General features: G+C 50.1%; 6 protein-coding genes across 6 annotated transcripts; 3 read left to right on the top strand and 3 right to left on the bottom strand.

Annotated features, from left to right (window-relative positions):
- Positions 1-244: 244 nt before the first annotated feature.
- Positions 245-1,223, bottom strand: BDW47DRAFT_18842 (uncharacterized protein). Its single transcript, XM_024818405.1, has one exon. It carries the CDS (start codon positions 1,009-1,011, stop codon positions 406-408), a length of 606 nt encoding a protein of 201 aa, XP_024673019.1. The 5' UTR covers positions 1,012-1,223; the 3' UTR covers positions 245-405.
- A 9,785-nt stretch (positions 1,224-11,008) lies between these two features.
- BDW47DRAFT_104088 (C2H2-type zinc finger protein) lies at positions 11,009-12,746 on the top strand. Its single transcript, XM_024812250.1, has 2 exons — positions 11,009-11,475; positions 11,533-12,746. Exons 1-2 carry the CDS (start codon positions 11,223-11,225, stop codon positions 12,240-12,242), a joined length of 963 nt encoding a protein of 320 aa, XP_024673018.1. The 5' UTR covers positions 11,009-11,222; the 3' UTR covers positions 12,243-12,746.
- A 922-nt stretch (positions 12,747-13,668) lies between these two features.
- Positions 13,669-15,574, bottom strand: BDW47DRAFT_131092 (Dyp-type peroxidase; the record flags this gene model as incomplete). The annotated part of the gene is made up of 8 exons (XM_024817243.1): positions 13,669-13,988; positions 14,049-14,342; positions 14,399-14,490; positions 14,540-14,671; positions 14,737-14,826; positions 14,912-15,207; positions 15,264-15,474; positions 15,528-15,574. 8 exons carry the CDS (start codon positions 15,572-15,574, stop codon positions 13,669-13,671), a joined length of 1,482 nt encoding a protein of 493 aa, XP_024673017.1.
- A 2,352-nt stretch (positions 15,575-17,926) lies between these two features.
- On the top strand, positions 17,927-20,072 carry BDW47DRAFT_131090 (uncharacterized protein; the record flags this gene model as incomplete). Its single annotated transcript, XM_024817242.1, has 1 exon — positions 17,927-20,072. Exon 1 carries the CDS (start codon positions 18,042-18,044, stop codon positions 20,070-20,072), a length of 2,031 nt encoding a protein of 676 aa, XP_024673016.1. The 5' UTR covers positions 17,927-18,041.
- A 532-nt stretch (positions 20,073-20,604) lies between these two features.
- Positions 20,605-22,654, bottom strand: BDW47DRAFT_104085 (ankyrin repeat and BTB/POZ domain protein). The gene is made up of 3 exons (XM_024812249.1): positions 22,398-22,654; positions 22,252-22,337; positions 20,605-22,194 (listed from the first exon to the last, which is right to left on the bottom strand). The coding sequence occupies exons 1-3, from the start codon at positions 22,629-22,631 to the stop codon at positions 20,664-20,666; spliced, it is 1,851 nt and encodes a 616-aa protein (XP_024673015.1). The 5' UTR covers positions 22,632-22,654; the 3' UTR covers positions 20,605-20,663.
- Positions 22,655-23,086: 432 nt separating this feature from the next.
- nimA (serine/threonine protein kinase nimA) lies at positions 23,087-25,619 on the top strand. Its single transcript, XM_024818404.1, has 3 exons — positions 23,087-23,334; positions 23,400-23,452; positions 23,504-25,619. The coding sequence occupies exons 1-3, from the start codon at positions 23,283-23,285 to the stop codon at positions 25,532-25,534; spliced, it is 2,136 nt and encodes a 711-aa protein (XP_024673014.1). The 5' UTR covers positions 23,087-23,282; the 3' UTR covers positions 25,535-25,619.
- Positions 25,620-25,653: the final 34 nt, after the last annotated feature.

Raw genomic sequence — 25,653 nt, 5'->3', positions numbered from 1 at the left:
CGCCTCTGATTGGTGAAATATTCTGCGAGCACGACACCGTTCAAATTCACAATTAGGGGGAGAAAAAAAGCGAAAGTTAAAATGATGAATGGTCAACTGGATACATTGTTTCGGTATTCCATTTCTCATTGGTTTTCCCTATCAGACGGGGGTTGACTATAGGGGATGGATCGTGGGAGGAAGACAGGGAGGAATGGTTAAGACACTGGGATACAGGATATACAACGAAAAGATCATTGGCTAGCCATCCCGACTACGGCTGTGTGGTAAATCATGACCACGATGGCCACGGCGTGTATGTCGGCTGCATGTCAATCCTTGACCCTACAAAGTACAGCTCCTTCCTTGTGTTTAATTATCACGGTCATGATACGTCGACTATTGGGGTAATATGGAGGGAGGTTTTCAGCGCAAGTGACCATAGTACGATGTGCGCGCCATGCGGGAGGTTGGAACCGTCCGGCCAGGTGATAGATATGATCCTCTGTCCTGGTGTTTAAGCGAACAGTGTCTGGACTCAACTGCGCCATCCAACTGCATTAGCCCAGGCACACAGAAATTCTCGCACCCGACATACCCCCGTCGTCGAAAAGAGATCGGTCGAGCGCGCAAGCTGACAGCCGAAAATTTCTCGACTTCACAAACCTGGCTAGACTGGAAGACTAGGCAGGAGCCGTCTAACGGCCGCCAAGGGGGTGAAACCACGCTACAGCCCAGTAGGCGTGATCGATACGCGAGGCTCTTAGCACGAGGGATGCGCGCAATCTTGTAACGGCGGAATTCAACTCCTGTCCGAGTCGTTCCAAGATGCCTCTTCCCACCATCCAAACGACCCGATCGTGTTCGCGGCGCGCCTTGTGGCCCCGTGGGCAAATCTCTCCCCTCTTGAGCACGGACGACATGAGACGAAAGTATCGCAAACACGATCCCACCAACCACCTGTAACCCTCCTTTCCGCCGAGTCCAATCAATTATCCTGGTTGTGGACAATTTAGTACGATAGCATCTCATCTCCAAGCAAGTGACTGCCTAAATAGCCGGCGGTCTAGTCTTTTTCCTTTTTCCCCTTCCCAGTTGCAGGCTAGTGATCGACGCGTCCTGGAGAATGCACAGTAAGGCGACGATGGAACCACTTGCACGTCCGTGGAATCCCCGGTTGGTCATCAGCCTGGACTGATTGACGTCTGTCGCCACCACCAGCAAGTAATCTGTCCAGACAGCAACACTGAGGGGCACTGTCTCACACCAATAACGACTCACCTGCTCCGTACCAAAACAGGAGACCCAAAGCCGAGCTGCACGGAGGACTGTATACCGCCATCTGTACATCATCAGCAGTGGCATTCCGATACGAGGATCTCCCGGGGGGCCCTACCGTTAGCAATAATATGCGCATGTTTGCAGTAGGGCCCTTCCTCCGTCCCCCCATTCCAGTCTAGTAGAGCCTAAGTCGATGTCTTGGTGCCTCCACTGATGACAAAAGCAAAGGCAGGCTGAAACCGCCCATCTGCGCTTCTCATCACAAACCTGCATTGCCCGAGATGATCCAGGACTTACTAAGAGGCCGTGAGTCATCTTGTCCGAGTCTCTGGTCAGCCATCGGGGATCATTCCAGAGAAGGAACGAGGAAGGAACTCGGCACACGCATGTGCTTGGTGGCATCGTCTGCAAGATGAGGATCTACTGCTGCGGTTAGCACTGGCGCTGATGGTCTGTGATTTAATTTTTTTCCCGGTAACGATTCAGTCATCTGACACGGGCGTCTGGTGACGCGTGCGTTGTCCCTATATTTGGATAGCCATATAATCTCGGGGATACTCCTACCATCACCATGACAGACCGGGAGCGGGATTTCAGGAAACGTCCACGATAACAAGACAGGGAATGAATCCCACTAGGGTATGAACGCCTCGTGGTGGAATTACCGCCTGGGGACCGAAGAGCCCCGAACCATCAGACCCAGCAGTCAAGCTACCGTTTCATCGGGGATGCACGGTCCTCGATGGGACAAACCATGTTGTTATTGTGCTTGGTAATAATCCAGCCGGCTCTCCGGTGGATCCGACGGGGATTTCATGAGTTACTGTTAACTATAGTACTCCGTATTACTTTTGTGAATGTGTAGTATACTTCATCTGATATGCATGATCTCACTTCGATCAGTAGGTGAGAGGCACAGTAAGTTAGATTGGATAAAGAGTCAACAGCGGGCGACCTGATGATTATCCCCGCCAGACCCGTGTCGATCCTCGGCTCAAGTATAAAGTCAGGGACTCGGTGTAGGTAGGTAAATCGGGTCGGGTCGTCTGGCCTGCTCGTTAGAGTAATCGCCTGAATCTACGTAATTAGTATCTTTTGACTGAAAATCAGTCAATCAATCAATCAATCAATCAAATCAAATCAAGTAAATAAATCAAAATCAAAATCAATAAATCCCAAATGAAAATCAATCAAATAAATAAATAATAAAAAAAACATTCTAGCCAAATTCCGGCTTCAAAAGCCACACGCCACAACCAGCGAATCAGGCCCAGGGAAGGCCAGGCGAGAGTCCGCCCGTCGTCTAGGCGTTTGTCCTCCCTTTCCCATTCCATCCACATCCCCGTCTTTCAACACCCACGCCTGCCACGCCGGCGATCTACCTGTCGCCCGCCGCTGGCTAACCCTGTTTGGGTAGTCGACACGATCGGACTTAACCTTTTTTTCCTCGTTCTTTTTCTCCAGTGATTATCATTTTCGAAAGGTTGTTTGCGAGATTTTAATAGAGTTTCATGTTTTGTTTTCAGAGGTTGGTGTTTAGTATTCAGTCTGTATTATCTACTCTGCTCATTTGTAGAAGGTTTTAGAGCAAGGATCGAGGAATCTAATATAACATGGAAAGTGTAATATACGAAGGAAGATACGATCATTTGTAATATCATGATACGAGTTTATATATATTTATTATTAGATACGAGCTTTACCAGCCACACACCCCCTGTAGCACACTCTCTATAAAATCACAGGCAAGATAGCACCGCGGATAAATGGAGCTATAGCAGAATGACGTCCTTCATAAGATCAAGGAAGTAATGTTTCATTCTCTCTCCTCTCTGCAGACTCCGGATATACGGAGTACATCTGTGGTAGTTGTTATTATCTAGAGATGTACCATGACTCGCTCACAGCCGTGCAGTGTCGCCACATCTGCAATACCACCTCCACAGTCGTAGCCAGCTCCAGTATCCGTCGTAGGCAGGTAGTAGACACTACTACGTACCAACTACGTCGGTGCCAACCTACCCACCCAAGTGACTACGGGCTAGCGAGCGAAGAGATTGTAACAAGGAAGTCGATCCTGCAACAGCGGCAATGGTGGAGTCCCGCGGATGAGACAGTAGTATTACAATGTCTGCTAATATCCGGCGTACTGCCCAGTGGAGTCACCTCGTTCGATTTGACTTTCATTGACGTGGCGTTTTGTTTGGTGATCTTGACCCATGACTTGTTGCTTACTGAATACTGGTACTGTTGATCTCACCTATGGAGGAGGTCATTACTTGATCTTACTGCCTTGGCTGCAATGAGCGATATTTGATCGTGCATGGTTTGTAGATGTGGGTTGTATATATATGCCAATTGTATGAAAGGATAAAGTGGGTTGATAGACAGATCTATACAGAGGTATACAAGCCGGGTAGTTACCCAAGTCGGTAGTTACTACCTTGCTCTACGCAACTGTATACTCCACTCCACAGTCAATACTGATACTGATACTGATACCGATACTCAATATGGTGCATCCCCCGACCCTCAAACAGCAATAGCGGAACACCCCGCCCATCTGATCGTCTAAGTTTCAAGTCCGATCCTTCCAAGACATCACTCCTACTATACACTCCCTATGTAGGATACTCCGTCCTACACACTGACGTCGCGGAGATAACCAGCGAACATCCCCCCACTAGTTATGGTTTATACTGGGTCAATGTCTCGGAGTCGTCCTCGGCAAGGTAGAATGTCTTTTATGTCTTGTATTTGTGTCCGCTGTCGTCATCCTACCGCATGGGGTTCTCTGTGCATCAGCCGTGGCGGGATGAGCCGATCGGTGGGGGGAGTGTTTAAGATGAAGGGGTCCTGTTGATAGGACTAGGCGTGATGGTGGAATATCATCGTGATATGAGATGATTGAACTGGGTTATACTTTGTAGCTGTGTGTATCCGTACATCGTACATGATAGGATTTCTTTCATATAGCTGTTGATATTCGCGATTACTATAGAGAGGAGAAGGAAACAAACATAATGAGCGAGGTTACACAAGAGTTTCTATCTATAAATGATCGCCCGGAAGCAACGCACATCCGCATAGAATGGTGATAGTAACACCATTGCTACCTCAATCGAGTCAAGAAGTATCCGTAATCAGTCAACCGATATGATGATATTCATCGGTTGAGACCCCCGGGAAATAGCGCGTCGAAGGATCTGGCATAGCCTTACTTAAGCTATGTCAGTCAACAAAAAAATTATAATAAATCTACTACTAGTTAAGAGAATATAATTTAGAATATAATACGTATCCACTAGTAAGGAACAAGTATCGGCTTTGGTGCCAAACTCGGGAACGGCCGAACCTCAAGCTGCATGACCACCACGTGAGATGACCGGGGTCCAGACTCCGCTAGAAAACGCTCCTAGGCCACATCTGGGCGGATCTGTCTGACGCCCGCTCCAGCGGTTCTCGCTTAGCGGATGGTCTATTCCTAACGGGGAAGTATTTCCGGTACCTCCCTTACCCACCTTACCTTACCTATTCTCTCTCCTGACGGGGGCTGGAAGTCAGGGGTGTGGTTGGTGCCTTAGGTACCCAGTCAGCCGAGGTGTTTCCGGCTAGGTTTACACCAGCCCTGTTGGAACTTGCTTGCGAGGGGGATGGTTTCATTTCCATCCCCCGGGGGCCCGAAATCTGCGTGGTCTGACCGCGTTGGATTCGAATGTGACCGATATCCAACACGGCAACCGGCCTATTATTTGTTCGGGCTCGGGGGGAATTAACTATTGCATCCCTGGTTGCCTGTCTGAGCTGTCTCTTGGTTGTCCCGTCACCCCTAGTTCTACTTCTGGTTCTCCTCCGTATTTCTATCTAGTCCCCGATGACGATATACGTGACGCCTCAGCTAACGTGCCTTTTTACTTCCCTGGCTCTTCATACCGTGTGATATCAAACGAGTTTGCTTCTTCGAAAATATAGTTGATAACTCGAAGAGACGAAACGATGTGACCTGTACCCTGATTGTCCTTCAGACTCGTCACGACGTCACCCCGCGTCACGGTGTGCTCCTAATGTACGCTCAGCTCAGAAGAAGGCACCGAGTCTGCTGACGGCCAAGAAATGCACCTTGGTAGATCATCCTACCTTACCTTACCGCCATGTGTATGTCACGCTTTGTGCGACGTATCTTCCTGCGTAGTACGGAGTAGGTTATGTAGATAAGGTGTCTTGAGGAAATAGGGATGGTGACTGCACTGATCACAGACTACGCAATCCAATTGCACATCAGACATAAAAAATGGGAAACAACAAACTCCAAAAGGGGGAGACCCTCAAAAAGGAAAATCGTGAAAAAAAAAGAAAAGAAAAGAAAATGATGACTTGGGGATGATCTTCCCGTCCGTCTCTCCGTGTCCATGAGCGTGGCTCACGGGCTACTCAGTCTACTGGCTACTGGCTAATGGAAGGCACCGAGTACCACTACCAACCACATGCAGACGCACCGATCCAAGACGATCCATGATCCATCACACCAAAGACGTGGCTAATGCACGCGACCCAGCCAACCAGACCTTTCACGTCAAGGCTGAAACCCCAGGTTGCCTCGCTGAGGTCGTATTTGATCGACGACCACCATCACCTTGCAGCATCCGATAGAATCTCATTCGTCCGGAGAGAGCTGGGTTTGGTCAAACAGCAAATGAAAACACGACGGTGCTGGGATATTAGCGGCTCATCATCATGCAAGATGTGGGAGTGGTGGCTGTGGGTACTGGTAGGGAGGAAGGTAGGATGCGCCGTCAGCAAGTATGTATGTATGTATGTCACGGCTCACGGTTCACCATTTCCCTTCCTGGGTGGGAAAAAATACACGATTGACCCTGTTGATTTGAGGGTTCTGAAACAGTCCACCAATTATGGTGGCAGGTTCGATAGTGTTGTTCCATCTTACTTAAGCCATCAAAAGGAGTACTATTATTAGGGCTACAATCCAAGCTACCACTATTAAAGTTTCCATCACAACAAGAAAAAGAAAAGAAAACCAAAGAAAACCAAAGAATCAAAGAAACAAAGAAAAAAGAAAGAAAGAAAGAAAGAAAATCCGAGCCTCCGGCCCCCGGGCTTCGAGCTAAGCGATGTTGATTCCCACCGGGCGCTAAACGACAAGCGGTAGTTCATCCGGAACTAGCCAGAGTCTATTAAATGATCAGACGGTATCCGTATTTACTATTTATTTATTTACTATAGCGGTCAAAGCTGCTGAGCGTTGGGAAGCGTTAGGATGATCAGCGCACATCATTGTCAATCTTGATTCGACCTAATGTGTGGCCCCTTTTCTAACTGGTTTCCAATCGTCTGCCCCTATTACCAATTTTGCATTTACCCTGCTGGCCTGGACATGGGGAGCGGGAAATAAACCACAACATCCATGATCTCAGACAGATCATGTTTATATGTCTTGTTTTTATCCGTAGGACGGAGTACTTCGGTGATGAACGACGGGTAATCTTATTTGGTGGCTTGCCAGGAGGGAGGAGGCTTGCCTCGTGGCATGATGGAGCAAACATCAATCACTGCAGAAGCTCGGATGATCATCATACGAAATGATAACCAAGGTAGTACACACGATAGTCGAATATACAGAGCAAAATAATAAGCTATGAAGTACACCTCCTAACTCCCCCTTTATCAAAACAGGAGAAAAAAGATGGAGTAGAACGGGTGTTCGTCGTAGTATCCCAAACAAGTAACAAGCAAGAGGACAGAAGACAGGGGAAGTGTGGATGGATTCTGCTCACCATACCGCATTGAGTCAAGGGTCAGATTTAAGTTAGTAATGTTCTTTTTAAAGCAAGGTTGGCCCTTTTTTTTTTCTCCAGGAGTCCTGGCATTGGCACTGGCAGCGAGCATCTAAGCGAGCCAAGGCGATCGCCCTGTGGGGTTACATAATTCTGGGAAAACCATCCATCCGTAACAAAGGGGGGGGAATGGGGGGAAAGACCATGTGTTTAACTGGACTTGGTAGTTGGTTGGATTGGCGTACTAACCTTTTTTGGCGTCCCATGTCACTAACCTGTTTTATAGTTTACTTTGTCTTTCATCTACCACGACTGTTCCAGTCTATATGTTCCAGCCATGTTTTCCGGTTTGGATCTCCCACAATGTCAATATGGACAGCCATGTTTCAGTTCTTCGGAAGGTATCCGGACGCGTAGACCTCATTTTCACAGTTTGGTTCGAAGGAGCGAAGGAGGTAGGGAGGATGAGGTCGGCGTAGGTCTGGGCTCACGACAACCAAGGTCCAAAGACTCGTAGGCAGGAATGGGACGATGATCATCCATCGATCTGAGGAAGATCATCAGTTTGTCGTGGATCATTGACAGCTTCGTTTACAGGACTCGAAGGGGAATGAGTCTATCGTGTATAATTACTCATGTATTGGGCTGTATTGTTTTGTCCTGATTAATTCCATGTCTGGATTTCTGGCTCGCCGCGTGGAATATATATTGTTTACTGGTTGGTGGTGGTATAACCATGGCTCAATAATACAGAGTATCCGTGGTTGGAGGTTTAAATCTGACACTGTGGTGCACTGTTATATATTAAGGCGATTGATGATAGATTAATAGAGATTAATGAGATCCAGATTGTGGTCAATATAGATAGGTAGGGTGGTCTATGTCGTGGATAGGAAGTCTGCACTTGATTATGACTCGGTGACCCACCAGACTGACTTCGGATTATCATCGGTTTGGACAGACAGGTACGTAGTTAACAGACAGGTACGTAGTTAACAGACAGAAGTCAGTTAATAAGCATAACAGTATTCATGAGTAATGATCCCAATCAAGATAATCATGTAGCTAGAATAACATAGACCCCGGAGTGTGAACAATGAGAGACACCTCAGATGATGAAGTTGCCTCGCCCCGGTAGTAGAAAGATGGACCCGCACCAGTGAGGTAAACGTCATGATTGGCCGTTAGGATTCGCTTCCACGAGACACAGCGGACACTGGACACCATTTCATGATTCGGGCGCGGCCGCCCACGTCGTTTATTAGAGTTTGCGAGGCGCTCACATGGATTTAGATCGTCGTGGTTTCTTCGAGTCTTCTTGGTCTTTCCTGATTGATTGTTATGGATGATCCTTCTTATTTGATTCATACAATATAAGATCATTCAATATATTTGATTAACATCACAGTCTTAATATCAGCGGCATCCCTTGTACGGAGTACTCCATACGGGGTACAGTATCAGATTGAATTCTATACCGTTGATCAGCCGGCATCGCTAACGTACTCTGTAAGGGGCATACGCGTTGACGACTCATCCGCTCGGGAGAGTGGAACTGGACAGGCTGATCAAGGATCCTAACTGTTTCTATAATTATGCTATTGAAATGAGGATTGTCAATGTTATCTGGATAGACAGGACGGTTGATACTATTAGACTGTTAGTATTGACTAGAGATGTCACTGCGTAGCCGCATACTCCCGAACCGGAGTGTGGATAGACATCGGAGATGAGAGATGACGATTGATGACAGCCTCTCTCATCATAAAGGAGATGTTAATCGAGTCAACGGGAATGTTTCCACATTCGACATGGATCGACACTAATACCGCCTAGTATTAAGGTCTATCCCGCCGTATCCGGTAATTAGTGGCGGGTCACCCCGTCGCTGGCCTCGTACGAGGTCAGCACTGTATGCTATCGTGTCTGGACTGTTAACTCCTTTGGTCGTGGACATGGCAATATGTATGAGTGGGACAGTGATGTACCGATGATCACCCAGTAGTCCGAGTCCGTCTCACCTATGATGATGGATGTTTTGTTTTGCCTTTCTGTCCTAGCGCCTACCGAGGCATGTTGCCTCGTGCCCAGATGCCGGTTGTATCTCTAGTCAAGAGGGCTAACCAAGGGACGGGGTGAGTCCAGGGCAGTCGATTCCCTCGTGGAGTGGCCGCGGAACCATGATCTGATGGTCGATCCTAATGGTTGGGAAATTGGTACGTTGGCATCCTGCTTGATTCCATGGTAAGTTAGTGTTCCTGATACATGTTTTAGTCTGTGGTTGATAAGGCGTACTTGTGTACTTCAAACGGAAAATACAAAATGACAATCATGATGACCTATCATACTGACTCGACTCACCCCTTTATCACGACTTTCCACAGTAGTATCCTGATTAAGAGGATGATCAGTGCGGTCATTCCTCCGTTCTGCAAAGGAGTCAGTACAACTTAGTCAGACAGTGGGCCTCATCCATCTATCTCATTAGCCAACCCAACCACGATAATCTCCGGGCTCCGCACGACGCTAACAGTCTTGGCCCTCTCCAAGCGAGGATGGAATGGAAAATCGTTCAGAGATTCCTTTCTGGGTTGTCGGGTCTAGGCCGGTTTGGGGCTTTGGATCCAACCCAAACTGCACCGACTGCACCAACTGCCACCTAACGAAGCCATCCCATATGGATGGAGCTGCCATGCGCGCGCATCGTGCCGCCAATCCGTCAACCGGTGTTTTCTTTTTCCACATTATTTGCGTGTTTATCTTATTTTCTTTTTATTTCACCCCTGCATCTATGTAGGCTCTTCCAGTGGTATCACATCTCCAACATATATCTGAAATTATATCAAGATATCTATTGAATAAATAGAGAGTCAGGACGAATATCCCACTAATCAAGGAGCTCAATGGAGCAATAGAGCAGAGATCAAACTGTTGATCTGAGCGAGTCAACAGTCTCAACTGGACCAGAGTCTCACGCAGGATGGAACAGGGCTGGAGTCCGAAACAGGAGATCTACAGAGAAATTTCGGCTAGAATGTGAGATCAGTTCTTGGAGGATCGTGCGATCATATTTTATCACTTATATGAAATATTATAATATATTATTATAATAATATAATACAAAAGTGTCCGTGGATCTGCACTAGTGCCAGACTGATTCTAGCCGAGCCCCGAAGTGTAAAAAAGTCCCCTTGTCCACCGGTCGATCTGTGTACGACGCGGTTACGTACGTGTTTTTTTTCTTATCTACATATTTATCTATATATATTATGTTGTATATTATATTGTATGGGGTATAATGTATCTTACATTTTATATAACCACTGTTCTATAGTAGATTATCCTCTCAAGTTTCTCCGTGACTATCTCAGTAGGTGGTAGGTACAAATTAATAATGAACCAGAAACCACGTTTAGCTCTCGTCGAGCCTACCTAAACAATACAACTAATGGCAAATCACCCTAGACAGGTCTAGTCTCTGATGGAGACCCACTCAACCAAGGAAAGGAAATGAAAGACAATGACAGATGTCGCGTGTGTCTCCAAACATTATTTAAGCTTTGTATCTTTGTTACACTCGTACCATCATCCATACATCATCCATACAGACAGATAGACAGAGATGGAGCAGGGATAAGGCAAGATCGAGTAATATCAAAGATAATACTAGCAGATCAGCATCAACGAGTGATTATAATCGACAGGATGAGCGCAGTCGGTCTGTTCCGCCGCCCGATCCGGTTACCTCGTTTAGTTGACGGAAGTATAGACAAACGAGCTATAATTAACTATTATTATCATAATCGTACCGTATTATTAAAATGTAAAATGTAAAATATAAAATATAAAATATAAAATAAATAATAAATATAAGATCTAATATATAATATAATAAATAATAATTCTCATCATCCCCACCCAGAAATCCACCTCGTCTATCCTCTATAATCCCCCCCCCTGGTTCTCCAATCCCACCCCCACTTGTACCTTACTCTCCAAGCCACGGCCGAGACACCTTCATTCATATATCTATCCTGCATGGCCCCGTCTGTCTTGCCCTCTCTGACTTCTACTTCATCATCACCTATTACCATCCCATCTTCCCACCTCCTCCCACACCTATAGGGCCGCTCCACTATCAACCTCATTAGCGTCCGATACATCTACATCATGGATCTTGCCAGCCTCATCACCCCGGGTCCCGAACCCGTCCTGTCCAAGGCAAAGGCCTCGTACAGCCCCCCGGCTTCTTCGTCTTTCAAGCCCTCCGTCGAGGGCTCGTATTTCCCTACTATGCCGACGTCATACTCTCGCTCCCCGCAGCCACCTCTCTCCCCTCCGGTGGACGAACAGCGCAAATTCTCCCTTCCCTCCATCTCCTCTCTGCTCGAAGGCGCCGACGGTGCCGCCATGCACGCTGCCAGTAGGTCTTATGCCAGCAGTCCCAGACGAAACCAACCCACTAACCAGCACCCCTCAGAGCGCCAGCGCTTAACTCCTCCCGCGCGCAGAGAGTCCGACGCCAGGTCGCAATATGACCCCGTCTCCCTGCACGGACTGCCGGCCAACATGCCGCCCACTCCCCCGCTGCGTCCGGACTCGGGCTTCCACAGCAACGGCTACTCGCCCTCCGCATCCTCCACCTCCGCCATCAAGATGGAGTCCTACTCGCAGGCCCCCGTGACCCTGCCCAGCCCGTCCGAGCGCTCCTCTATCTCCAGCCAGGGCTCCATCCAGAACGTCTCCAGCGGGCCCTACGCCTCGCCCGCCCCCAGCGTCGCCTCGTACACCTCGCCCGTGGAGCCCTCCACCACTGCCATGTACTACCAACGACCCACCTCGTCCACCTACCAGAGCGCCGCGTCCCCCACGGCCGCTCCCATGCCTCCCGCCGCTGCCCACCAGCCGGTCATCTCTCCCGTCACCCCGGCCTGGCAGCACCATCACTACTTCCCGCCCTCCAACTCCACCCCCTACCAGCAGCACCACGACCGGTACATCTGCCGCACCTGCCACAAGGCCTTCTCGCGTCCCTCCAGCCTGCGCATCCACTCTCATAGCCACACGGGCGAGAAGCCCTTCCGCTGCACGCACGTCGGCTGCGGCAAGGCCTTCAGCGTGCGCAGCAACATGAAGCGCCACGAGCGAGGTTGCCATTCCGGCCGTCCCGTGGCAGCCGCCATGGTATAAACAAACGAAAGAAAAAAAACAACAACAAAATACACCAAAAAAAAAAGAAAACTTTGAAAAAAAGGGCAATATTTTACTTGATTGTTCTGTTTGATGATACCCCCCTGCGTGTTTACTTTTCTTCCCTTCAGCCTTGGCTTTTTTTTTCTTATATACAACGGGAATTAAGGTGCATACATTTTTTTTTCTCTTTACATATTTTTGAACTGTGGAAGTTGTGTATATTTTATCCCGTTGTCTTTGATTGATTGATGATTGATTGACGTCGGTTATCATGTCATATGGGGAGCCACAGGCGGGAAAGGAGTTGTTGGAAGTGTTGATTGTATCTCTTTTGTGTGTCCTTCATTTTCCTTTGTTTTGATGACGTGACACGACTTGAAGAATTGCTGTATATTTCATCCAGATGAGCTGGCTCTAAGGGAACCGGTTGAGCCTGGATCTTGTTGAGTCTTTGTTGATAGATTGGCTTGATTCCCGATATATATAGAAAGAGAAGCTATTATATGATTTATTACTTTACCTTGTCGTATACATAATTAGATTTTTGATATCTATAAAGTATTAGTACATGTAAATTTGATTGAAGATGTAGGAATCTCATTCCTCACTGCGTCCATTCGACTTGGTTTGGATGTCTGAGGTCCGCTGTGTGGTACACCAGGATGTTTATGGTAGCTCTACCTACCTAAGGTATCAAGGTACCTAGGTACTTAGGCACCCACCAGGCTACCTACCAATCTACACTGATACCCTGACTACACTTTTAATCTGGCAGACCTTTCTGGATTCTACAATCGATCATACCGTGCTTCCACCTACCCACCAAATACCTGCCTAGTACTTAGGTCTCCTACTACTACTACTACTACTACTACTACTACTACTAAGATAAATTGGGTCTGGTAATTATATGTATGTACATTCACGGGTGTAGCTCGTGGGGGGTAGGGATATCCACCTGCCCTATCATGCATGCTACGAGCTATTCCTAGGGGTAGTGTCCCAATACCGATGGAGATAGAGAAACGATTGATTGTCATCCAGTTTGTGTAGCCAAACTTATCCCATTCTATATGTATGTGGCTAGGGCTATCCTCCGCCAGGAATCAGGCATATAAATTTTGGCTACAGACTACATTCATTTTAATCAATGAGGAATAGCTACCGATGTTCGTAAGATGTCCATGGCTTGTCTGTCAGGGCTTATTTGTACAGACGGAGATTGCAGATAGTTAACAATTCAGAACCCTACTCATTTGTGTTGTGACTATTGTTTTGGTGTGTATCAGAAACTTCGAGTCTTATTGGTAACTGTGATGGATAAAACACGACAAAAAAGCGTAAACGAATAGGGCTTTCCAACTTGTGACCTATTCTGCCAGAGATCCTTGCCCTAGCAGACTCCGATGCATATATGAGTGCTTCATTCTTCTTCTTCTTCTTCGTCTTCATCGTCCATGGCCGGCGGCCCCTCAACCAGCTTAGTAAAGAAGGAAATGGGGGGCGTGAAGAAATACTCTCCACCACGGGGCTTGATGAAGCTGGGGAAATTGCAACGCTTTTTCTTCTCTTCCGGATGCTTTCCGTCAGGACGTAGCTTGTGAGGATTCCCCTCTTCACACAAGCCATAGAGGTTAGCGTGCAGTGTTTGATCATTGGGATCAACGGCGCCCTTAATGGGTTGTGCCACAAGCACATCTTGTCCCGAATTATGGAACGGGAACCCATCATTGTTACACCACTCTTCAGATGAGGTTAGAGCAGGAGACTTTTTGGGTCAATAGGGACTTTGGGGTGTCTTACTGTTCATGATAGCACAGTAACCATTCTGGAGGCTGCTCTGGTAACATCCGAACAAAAGGCCCCGGGGCTCATCCTTGGTGCTTTCACTCCATCTTGATCCGTAGGGGATGCCGCGGCGCATAATCAAACTCAGGTCCTTGTCCTTCACCTGCCTGAAGGTGTTTCTGGGGTTGCACTTGCGGATGTGAGATCCATACGGGCAATGCAGCTCGTGGTTCGGGTCTTCGTAATCCCAGTTGTTGTCCGAGTAGCCAGGTCCAGGGTCTTGCGTTGGGTACAGCTCAACTGGAGCGCCTAGAATCAGCAGGTCAGTAGGTCCGTATGCAACTTGATATGGCACCCTGGCTTACCGCTGTGCCATCGGCCGACAAAGCGTGCTTCCAACTGTTTTGGGGTCATGTTCAAGTCTAGCTCCTTGTCGTTGGCAAGTTCTTCCGCGCGTCTAGTGGCTTTTAGTAATATATATGTGGGTAATGCTCGCAGGGACTTACTTGTGGAATGCTTCCACGTCTTGCGCCAGTTTGCGGAAAACAAAGTAGCTGCCGTTCGTCGCCCACTCGGGTTCCCAGAGGGGGTTTCTCTTGTCACTCCCCTTCATGCCCTTGTGGTTCATAACGATGACACTGCATGCTATCAGCTCATGTTCCGGAGTAGATGGTTGGAACGGAGGGGTGCCCAATCTCCTTACCCTGGCCTACACTGGTAATTCAGAGTTGTGTCACTCGAATCCTCCCATCCTTCCAAGAACGGCTGTGAGATGGTATCTTTGAACCCAAAACTAAAGAAGTAGGTTAGAGACTGCCCTGATATGGCATACCATCCCCCCCCCCCCCCCCCCCCCCCTCTCCGACAGGGCAACTTACTGCTCAAAGCCATGTGGTTCTGGCCCAACATCTCCTGAAATGGCCTCGATGAGTCCAATCGCGTCGCCAAAATGGTGCTTAACCAAATCGACTCCTTCTTTACATGAACCCTCGTTGCCGCAGATGAGGAATAATCCGTCAATGAGCTTTTTACCACTGACATAAGATTTCATCCAATCCTCATAATCATTCTGGTCATCCCGACCCTGGCTCATGGCATCGGTCCTGGCCCCTTCCTTGAAGTAGCGGTCTGTCAGAGCCTGACCCCTAGGAAGTGACATATCATCCCATTTGAGCTGAAAGCGATGAAACGTCAGTATGATGCTGGACGGATGCCTTCAGAGAGGGCTACCTTTTTCATCCCGGATGCGCTGAAGGATACATTGATCCCAGGAGAAGGGCTAGGTTTCGCTGCATCACGATTCTGGGATCTTTTTTCCAAAGCCGACTCAGCAGAGGTGATGTGTCCCTGATCCACGAAGGCTTTCATTTTCGTGATAAAGTCATCGGGTTTGTCGATTGAAACCAAGTAGAACGTTTCATGGCTCTTCCCAAGACCAGGCCTGGTGATAGGTTAGTGACACGTGCGTCATAGACATGTTGAGATACCTCCTACCAGATATCGCCCTGGATCTCCTTCAATTCCTTAGCTGGTGGCGGCATCTTGGGGAATCGTAGTTTGCTTCAAAAGAAATTCTATTATGGATCAAAGGGCTTTTTCCCAGCGAAGTGACGGAAATGAAGATTACAATGGCCGCTGGCCGTGCTGTTTCGAACATTTATAAGGCATGATGGAGCAATCGGTCCAGATGGTGCACAGTTACGTAGGTGGGTGCATGTGCATCATTGTGGCGACCTGAGCTGGAACAACGACTCACTCGACTCTGTGCAGGTGGATTGGGTCATTGGGCATGAGAAGGGATGCCACCCTAACAACGGTGAGGAGACGTCAGGTCGGGTCCCTATCCCTACCTCCAGTTGGGTATCCAGGAGCTACATCGTACCCAATGGATCATGTCCGCTTTCTAATACATGCACTCGAGGGGCTGGTGCGTCTGCGACTGGGAACATGGCCTCCGTATGTGCGTCCCTGGTTTCGCAGAGCGCGGCGCGATGGAGAAGACTCTATTCTCCGTCTCCTGCGCATGATAGACCGCCATCCGAGGTCAATTGTTGGGTATATCAGCCAGGTTAAGCCCTATACCAATTATTGGTCAATGTTTTGGCGTAGCAGTCTTGAGATTAAATCATGAGCGCGGGAAGAGTTTTTTCTTATATAATATTCAGGGAAAAGGTCCATACAGAGGGCGAATATTAGAGTGATATACCACACGAGTGGAGGATCGAAGTTAGTCCAGATGTTTGGACTAGTGATAAAGCCAAGTCTTCGCTGGAACGAATATCTCTTTATTCCTGCTAACGGTCGTACTACTGCGAAATATAGCCTCCTAGTTGTTTGATGGTTATGGTAGTCATCTAACATCCCAGTTTGACAAGATACGCAGTGGGAATAATATTGTCAATCCGTGGCTCATCTCGCATCTACTGCCGCCTCTAGATGCTAGCTGTTTTCATCGCAGCATGCATACGGATGCATAGTGGAAACTAAGATGCGCCTTGGGTTTAATCATGTTTTCAAGCTTGACTTCTTGGGGTTTTCCCTCATGCGTGTATAGAGATCCACACCACTAGCGATATCTGCAGCAATTTCTCTGCTGCTAGGTAAGTTCCACATAATCCAGTGAGGGTACCCAGTCAGCTTGACATTCAACTGAATACACCTACATCAACAGGTAGTTGGTCAACTAACTCGGAACCTCAAACGCCCTATATCACTAGGCAGCTCGAGAAGCAGGCATCTATGGTGCAAATAGAGCACCAGAGACGAATGCAGAAAGGCTCTCATCATTAGAGGTCCGATAAGACAAGATTATCAAAAACAGCGAAAAAATTTCCAATCAGGCAGTTCTTGCACGTCAAGAGGCTCATAATTCACCAGCTGCCCATGAGAAGCACCTTCAAATAAAATAAAAACTTTTCTATTTAGCATTCTACTGTAGCAGAAGGTTTGTCAATTCAGGAGGGTCAGGAGCAATTCCAGCAAAAAAAATAGGGCCTCTGTAGTACAAGGCATGGTATCTAGAGATCTAGAGTTTCCCGCAGTCGGACCACGCGTACGCATGTTCTGATCCTTATATTTGGGGTCATGCTAGGGTCAGATGTCCTAAACCACCCACTGATCCTTTTGATATAAAAATGCAATTGTTTTGTTCGTAAAAAGGCGCGTGCATCTCACCTAGTCGTGGAGATTAGGTGGGGGTGGCCATCCATCTCGCCTTCTCCATGGGGACACAGCTGCTTATTGGGTATGACAAGAAGCTGGACGAATTAAAGCAGTTAGCAAAGTGGGTCTTGGTTATACCTTTTTCAAAATGCTTGCCAAGAAGAAATCCCAGCAGGTATGCCTTATAGGGAACACAACTCATCGGGTACGACTAGAAGCTGAGCGGGTATGAAGGAGGTCATACCCGATGAGCTGTGTCCCCACATGTAGTCTACAGGCAAGCCACACATACCCACCGGACCGCATACTGCGCTTCCCCCAGCCATGTCTTAACCAATCTAACTACAAATATGACCCCCAAAACGTGCTCTGAGGCTACTGAAAACAAGGGTAGACTATCCCTTGCTGCTAAAGATCATAAAGTGGGTGGAGTTTTACCGATGCAGGTCATGATAAAAGAAAGACCTTACATGTTTGTCTCAGGGACTGTTAAGGATAGTATGTAATAAACTATCTCTCAACAGTGCTCTTATGCCGGACAACTCCCCTACCTCCTTGCTAATCATTCCCAGCCTGGGAGACATGGATATCGATGGGAATTCGATGGCTGAGCTGAGATTGCGCCCGGAGAACAGAATGCTGATCATGACTGAAACGAAGAAGGGATAGAGATTCCCCCCTGCCGTAACAGACCCTACTGGTGGAGTTATGCCAGCCTTGGAGCAATAATAAACAAACCAATGATACGGTATTTAAAGGCGATGCAGACTGCGCCGACGGTCGAGCCGCAGTTGTGTGCAGCCTATCGCGACTGTTCACTCTCACCGCAACACGCACAATTCACCAATGAAGGTACCATGGGCTTTTGCGGCCGTTGTGCCGGCGCTCGTCAGCGCGCAGAGCGACCCCATGGAGAAAGACAAGCTGTACCAGGAGGGCAAAACACCCGCTGTGGACAGGATTGGAGAAGATGTCGTGCCGACCGTCGACCAACCCAAACCACCCGGCAAACCGATCACTGACTTCGATGTTACCTGTTCGTCGGAAGTGGCCAGCCATGGGTGTTCCAGTGTTCTGGACAGAGACGTCCAGTCATACTGGCAGAACAACAACGGTGCGGATGAGTCCATTACAGTGGATTTCAAGCGGGAGATGAGCATCAGCGGTCTGATCATGGTTCCCTTCCCGGATACTGAATCGTTCATCGAGACGCATTCGGTCGAAGTCAGCAAGGATGGGAAGACATGGAAGGAGGTCGCATACGGCCGGTGGTGGCCCGACAACAGTGAGAAAATGTCGGTCTTCCAGCCTGAGAAGGGCCAATACCTGCGACTCACGATGACCGAGAGTTCTGGTTTCATCTCTGAGTTAGAGGTCTATGAAACCGAGTACATCCAGCCGGACCCGAAGAAAGGCGCCTGGGGGCCGACGATTGATCTCCCTCTTGTTCCGGTCTCTGGGGCCATCGACCCGACGACAGGAAGCTTGATCGGTTGGGCGTCATGGCAATACAACATCTACCTTCAAAACCAGGGCTCAAAGACCCAGACCGCCACCTGGAACCCTAAAACCCGGGCCGTGACGCCACGGGAAGTGAACCAGACCAACCATGACATGTTTTGCCCCGGAATTACCTTGGATGACGAAGGAGATCTTGTTGTCACCGGTGGTAATAGCGCGCGCCAGACCACCGTGTATAACATTACCACCCGTGAATGGGAGAAAAAAGCCATTATGCGTATGGACCGGGGTTATCAAGGAGCGACCATCCTTTCCGACGGCCGTATCTTTGTCATTGGGGGTTCCTTCGGTGAGGTGGTCAACCTGAAGAACGGCGAGATCTACGACGTCCGAAAGAATACATGGACGGAACTCCCGGGCGCCGAGGTAGTCAACATGTTCACGGCTGACCGCGACGACTGGCGAAAAGACAACCATGGCTGGCTTTTCGGCTGGAAGAACGAAACTGTCTTCCAAGCAGGTCCTAGCAAGATGATGAACTGGTACGGCGTGGACGGCACCGGCTCAGTCACCGCTGCTGGTAAACGCAACAAGAGGAAGTGGGGGGATAACATGTGTGGAAACGCGGTGATGTTTGACTCGGGGAAGATTCTCGGCTTCGGTGGATCCCAAGACTATGAAAAATCCCGTGCCAGGAATGATACATACCTGATCTCAATCGATGAGCCGAATACCAACGCGTCAGTCGTTCAACCAGATGGAATGAAGCATAAACGGACTTTCCATAACTCGGTGGTGCTTCCAGATGGCTCGGTATTCACGGCCGGAGGACAAGAGCTCGCGGCCCCGTTCGATGAATCCACCAGCCTACTTGAGCCGGAGCGCTGGGTCTACAACGCGGAGGATCCTGCGCAAAGCCAGTGGGACACATGGCTCCCCAACACCGTGGCCCGGACCTACCACAGCATCGCGCTCCTGCTCCAGGATGGGACTGTCTTCGTCGGCGGCGGTGGGCTCTGTGGAAATTGCTCCGCCAACCACTTCGACGGACAGATCTTCACGCCTCCGAATCATCTGAATGACGACGGATCCCTACGCAAGCGTCCGGTCATCAAGTCGGTTTCGCCAGCCAACGCGAAACCGGGTGACTGGGTCCAGATCGAAACAGATTCGTCTGTCAACCAGGATGCAGCATCCATCATTCGCTACGGCTCGGCCACCCACACGGTGGATACCGACCAGCGACGTCTTTCTGTCTCGCTCTCCAGGAGCTGGAAGTGGTTTTTCAAATACTCCTATAACTTCCAGATCCCTCAGGAGCCTGGAGTTGCGACGCCTGGGTATTACATGCTGTATGTCCTGGATGACAAGGGAACTCCCAGCAAGTCCGAGAACGTTCGTGTAGCCGCCGTCTGAGTGGTCGATCATGATGGCCAGCAGGCACGGTATCTCTTCGATGTGAAGTGAAGGTTCCGGGGGACTCAACTAGTGTGTATGTTTAGTGTGGAAATGACTGCAATCGCTTGGCATTTGCCTGTTTGTATTTCAATAAAATAGAGTAAGCTATTCCGTGGCTCTGAATATCATCATTTTCATGGACGCGTTTCCATCCCCAGTTCCATATTTATCATCTGTTAGATTGTATACTTCTTTTCTATCCAATTGTGGGTTGTGTTGAGTAGTCTATCTTGATTTACAATCCACTTATTCTGACCTTGTCTATAAACTTTGAGTACTAGAAAATAACTATTAGGTAAGTAGAATTGCACCGCGCTATTATGAATTAATTTATTTTTTATGATATGCAAGGTACCCAGCTCCATGCACAGCTCTTCAGGCAAAGAACCTCCACCAAGTGGTCTTAGGTAGAAGGGTGGTGCTCATGGGAGATTTCTATTTCACAATAAGTTTGACGGGATTCAGATTGTATATATGTATATTTTATGTATAACATGGCATGCGTATATACCTGCATATCTCATAACTCATCACCTGCCACCTATCCAGCTACGCCTCCAGATTCAGGTCTTCCAGAATAGCATCCAGCTTGGCCATCAGAATCTGATAGTTAGCAGCGTCCTTGTCGAACTCGTCGCCGGCGATTTCGCCGTCCAGCGTCCGGATCACAGGGGCGTGGTGGTCCCTGTCCGGGTGGGACGCCGGCGCAGCTACCTTGGATAGATCGATCGTGTCGATGCCGTTGGTGACCTTCTCGAGCTCCTTCTCGGTGCCGTCCGCGCCGGCGGGGGGTCCTTTCTGCGGCTGCTGCGCCGCGTTACGCATCATTTCGCCCAGTCCTGCGTCGTCAAAGCGCAGGCGGAAGCGCTCGTTGAGGTAGAACCGGATGTCGTCTAGCAGTTCGATGGAGTCGGTTTCTTGACGGGCCTTGATGCGCGACGCAGACTCCTCGATGAGTTCCGCGAACTCGGGCGAGTCGATGTGTGCTTCGAGGCGGTAGGCGAGATAGCGCGCTGCGAACTCTTCCAGACGCTGGACGCGCGTCATCCATGCGGCGCGGATGATGCCGTAGATGTCTAGCTCTTCTTCTTCTTTTGTGCCGCCCCGCGTCTTTGCGGCTTCGGACTGTGACAGGTTGCCGCTGCCGAGGGTGCTGATTACGACCGCGGCTTTGGTTTTGAGCTTCTCGATGAAGAGCATGTCTGATGCGAAGAGGACGTCGACTGCTACGTCGAGGGAGAAGTCGGCTCGCTCGGTGTAGAGGAAGGTGAGCACGATTTCGAGGACTTCCGGAGAGCAGTCCACGTTGACGATGTGGAGGTGGTCTTTGACGTAGGCTTCGCGGAACATGCTGGAGAACATGGTGTTGAAGAATTCGGAGCGCAGGAGCATGGCCCGGTGGCAGGGGAAGAGTGTGGATTTTGGTTCGCTGCCGGGTTCGGCATCCTCGGGGAGCTCGTCGGCTTGGAGTAGGATGTCTGCAAAGATGGCGTTCTCTCGGTCCCATTTCACGCTGTTGGCTTCGGACGCCTCCACTTCCAGTTTATTGCCCAGAACGTTCGCCCGGAACCATGTCTCCAGCTGGTCCCGGCCTTTGGCGATTTCCGCTGATCGCCGCTGCCGGGCTAGCCGTCGATCTCCGCTGTCGATGATGCTGTCTAGGAGGGTGTCGATCTCGAGGTGGCGCGCGACTCGGTCGATCCCCTCGAAGACTTCCGACTCGGTGAACCCCGTCCCCGGTCCGCTTTTCAAGTCGCGGGGCGCTTCTCCGAGGTACAGATACTTGATCGCGATGCCGAACGCTTGGGGCGGGATCGTGGGCGGAAGAGTCCCCGAAGGACTCTCTGGGGCCGCCGCTAGCTTATTCCGGAAATACGGCGATCGCGCAGCCAGGACGAACTTGTGTAGGTGAAGCGACTCATCGGCGGCGGTGACGACAATGTCGGACGTCACGGGCTGTTCTCGCGTGAGCAACGAAGCAAGATGGGCGGCGAGAGGCTGCAGGGGATCGGTCGATTTGGAGTAGTCGTATTCCAGGAGTAAATTGCGGATGCGATCGTTCAGCGCATTGTACAGGCAACTGTATGCAGGATGTCTTAGTGGGCGACATTTGACGATTCAGACAGAGACGCCGTACCGTTCTCCTTGGAAAGTATCTCGCTCACACAACGCGCCGGACTCCAGGAGCAACCGGACCACCTCGTAGTGGCCACAGAGACTTGCCTGTGTCCGTTAGAAAAACACACCAGGGTAGTCGATGGAAACCCAGAAAGTCCGACTTACCAAGATCAAAGGGGTGTAGTCGTAGGGATCGCGGGCATTGATATTTACCCCCTCGGTGATCTTCTCTTGACAAACTTTAAGATCCCCCTTACGACAGGCGCTGCAGAGCTCCGCAAACGGCTCGCTTAGATCCAGGGGGTTATCATCCTTGAGGTTGCCCTCCTTGATCAATTTCTTCTCCTTGACTAGACTGATTTCCAGCTGATCTTTGCGAAGAACATTCCGATCTGTCATAGCGGCAATAGAACGGCTGTAACTTTCTCGTTCTCTCTTTGATCGCCGATGATGTCGAGAGGCGACTTGAGTGCGGGCGCGCTTTATCGATAAGGCCGATCACGTGGGGCAGACCGATTCGCGGATTTTGCCCCGATCAACCTCCGAGTCCTTGCAGTACGCCAGGAATATCTCATTTATTGAGGATCGGATCAATAACCTCATGTCTGTATCTATCCCTCGAGGTCATGCACCTCAATGAAGCTACAGACAACTAACTTCCAGTGCACCACGGTGACGCACTGTTCTGGAGGATGATCGCAACCCAGAATACACCGCCCACCCTCACCGCCTGCGATAATAGGATAAGAGCCACGGAGCGCATCGTTGCTCAGCAACGAGCTCCGCCTAAACATTCGGCTGCTCTGGCAGTGCATACAGAATGCCAAACTTCTTTAAACCTGCATCTGTACTCTCCATCTTCAACCTTCGTCTTCGACATCTACTAACCTAAACAGCGTCCGACTCATCCCCAACGTCCGGATCATAAATGATCTAAACCCTCCTCCCTCATCTCATCTCCCTCCCCCCCGACTCCTCCGCTCCTGGCGACCTCGAATTGACCCTTAATTTCCCTGCCGCTGGCCTCCTCAATTGCACTCTTTAGTCACCATGGCAATTGCGTTGGCAGAGGCAGAAAAGTATGAGGTGTTGGAGAAGATTGGTAACCACAGGCCCCTTTCTAGCAGGTCGCTGTCCTGTGGGAACTAACGAGCTCTCTGTGTCCAGGCTGTGGTTCGTTTGGTATCATCCGCAAAGTGAGGAGGAAGGCAGATGGCTTCGTAAGGCTCTCAGATATCACCGACCAACAGACCCGAGCTGACCCGAACCAGATCCTCTGTCGCAAGGAGATCAACTACATCAAGATGTCCCAGAAAGAACGGGAACAGCTCACCGCCGAGTTCAACATCCTCAGTTCCCTCCGTCACCCGAACATCGTGGCCTACTACCACCGAGAACACTTGAAGGCAAGCCAGGACTTGTACCTGTACATGGAATACTGTGGCGGTGGGGATCTCAGCATGGTCATCAAGAACCTGAAAAAGACAAACAAGTATGCCGAAGAGGAGTTTGTCTGGCGGATTCTGTCGCAGCTGGTGACGGCCCTCTACCGCTGCCACTATGGTTCAGACCCGGTGGAAGTCGGATCGAATGTCCTGGGTCCCGTGCCCAAGCCGTCGGGTCTGAAAGGCAAACAGGCGCAGATGACCATCCTGCATCGTGACCTCAAGCCCGAGAACATCTTCCTGGGCAGCGACAACTCGGTCAAGCTCGGTGATTTCGGGCTGTCCAAGCTGATGAATTCCCACGACTTTGCATCCACCTACGTGGGTACGCCCTTCTACATGTCACCCGAGATCTGCGCTGCGGAGAAATACACCCTGCGCTCCGACATCTGGGCGGTGGGTTGCATCATGTACGAGCTGTGCCAACGGGAGCCCCCTTTCAACGCCAAGACCCACATCCAGCTGGTCCAGCGCATCCGCGAAGGGAAGTTTGCGCCCCTGCCGGACTTCTACTCCCCGGAGCTGAAGAACATCATCGCGAGCTGCCTGCGCGTCAACCCCGATCACCGTCCCGACACGACCACCTTGATCAACATGCCAGTCATCCGTCTGATGCGCAAGGAAAAGGAGGTCGTCAGCCTGGCCAGGACGCTCAAGAGACGCGAGGAAAGCGCCCTGCAAAAAGCCCGGGACGTCGAGCAAGCGTATAGCAGGCTCGAGAAAGAAAAACAGCAGATAAAGAACGACATCGAGAACTCGGTGCGTCGGGAGTGGGAAGTCAAGGCGAGGTTGGAGATTGACCGCCAGGTGCACAATGAACTGGAAAAGCTGCGCAAGAGATTTGAGCTCGAAGTTCAGGAGCGCGTCTCGCACGAAGTTGAGAAACAAAGGAGAAACAGCAGCCACAGCAGCCACAGCAGCATCCGGGACGAGTCTGGTTTCCGGTCCAGTCGCCGATCTCAGTCCTCCGTCAGCAATAGCGATGACACGGATTTCCCGTCCAGCACCGACGTTAGCCAGGTGTCGATGGAGTCCCCTACTTCGAACGTGAACAAGCGACCCAAGAAGGAAACGCGGACGCCCTTGAACCGCTCCAAGACGATGGTCGAGTCTCCGGTTGATGTCCAAATGGCCGAGCCATCCCCGATCTCCATCGCATCGCTCTCTCTCTCCCCACGCCGCACGTCGGGGGCTCACACGGGAAAGAATATCTTCGCCGATGCGGAGCGACATAAAACCAAGTGGGAGCCGACATTGGCATACTCCGACGACGAAGATGACATCCCTGACCTGCCCTCGCCGACTCGCGCCAAGGTGAAGCCCGATCCGTTCAAGGCCCCGGTCCGGCCTCTTCTGCGACAGAACACGGCGGCTTTCATGCAAAAGCTCAGCACCCAACCCTCCCTCTTTCCCTCTAACCCGTCCCGGTTGCCACAGGCAGCAGGGCACAATCAATCAGAGCCCCACCAGAGGGAGAGCAAATCCAGGTCGCCTCACCGACGACTGTCGAAGATCCCGTCATCTGCGAACCTCGCCGCCGATGCTGGATCTCCGACCCGCAAATCCGGCGGCTCGAAACAGCCACCCTCGAAAAACAACGGCGGGGGCGAAGAGATGTTCAAGGCCGTGATGCAGCGGAACATGGGTGGCAGGACCCTGGTGGAGCTCGCTCAAGCGCGCGCCGGCGGACGTCCGATGGACGAACTCAAACGGTGTGCCAGCGACTCCCGGGCCACGGCATGTTCGAGCATGAAGTCCGTGGACCGCGACCCTCCTGCGGTGTGGGATCCCGAACGAGACGAGATGCCCAGCCCCTTCCTCGCGCGTGGTCGCAAGGTCATCCGCAACCTGAGGTAGTCAAAGCTCAGCCCGCTCTCGTCATCCCGACATTCTATTCCTTCGTTTCTATCTCGTCGCCGATATTTGATTAATCTACTGCTCATCCCTTGCGGTTGACCCGCGGAAGCAGCTGCATC

This window comes from Aspergillus candidus (genome assembly GCF_002847045.1).
Source record: "Aspergillus candidus strain CBS 102.13 unplaced genomic scaffold BDW47scaffold_16, whole genome shotgun sequence".
In the NCBI taxonomy this organism is placed as follows: domain Eukaryota; kingdom Fungi; phylum Ascomycota; class Eurotiomycetes; order Eurotiales; family Aspergillaceae; genus Aspergillus; species Aspergillus candidus.
Note: the sequence above shows the minus strand (reverse complement) of the source record. Positions and strands in the feature narration are given on the sequence as shown.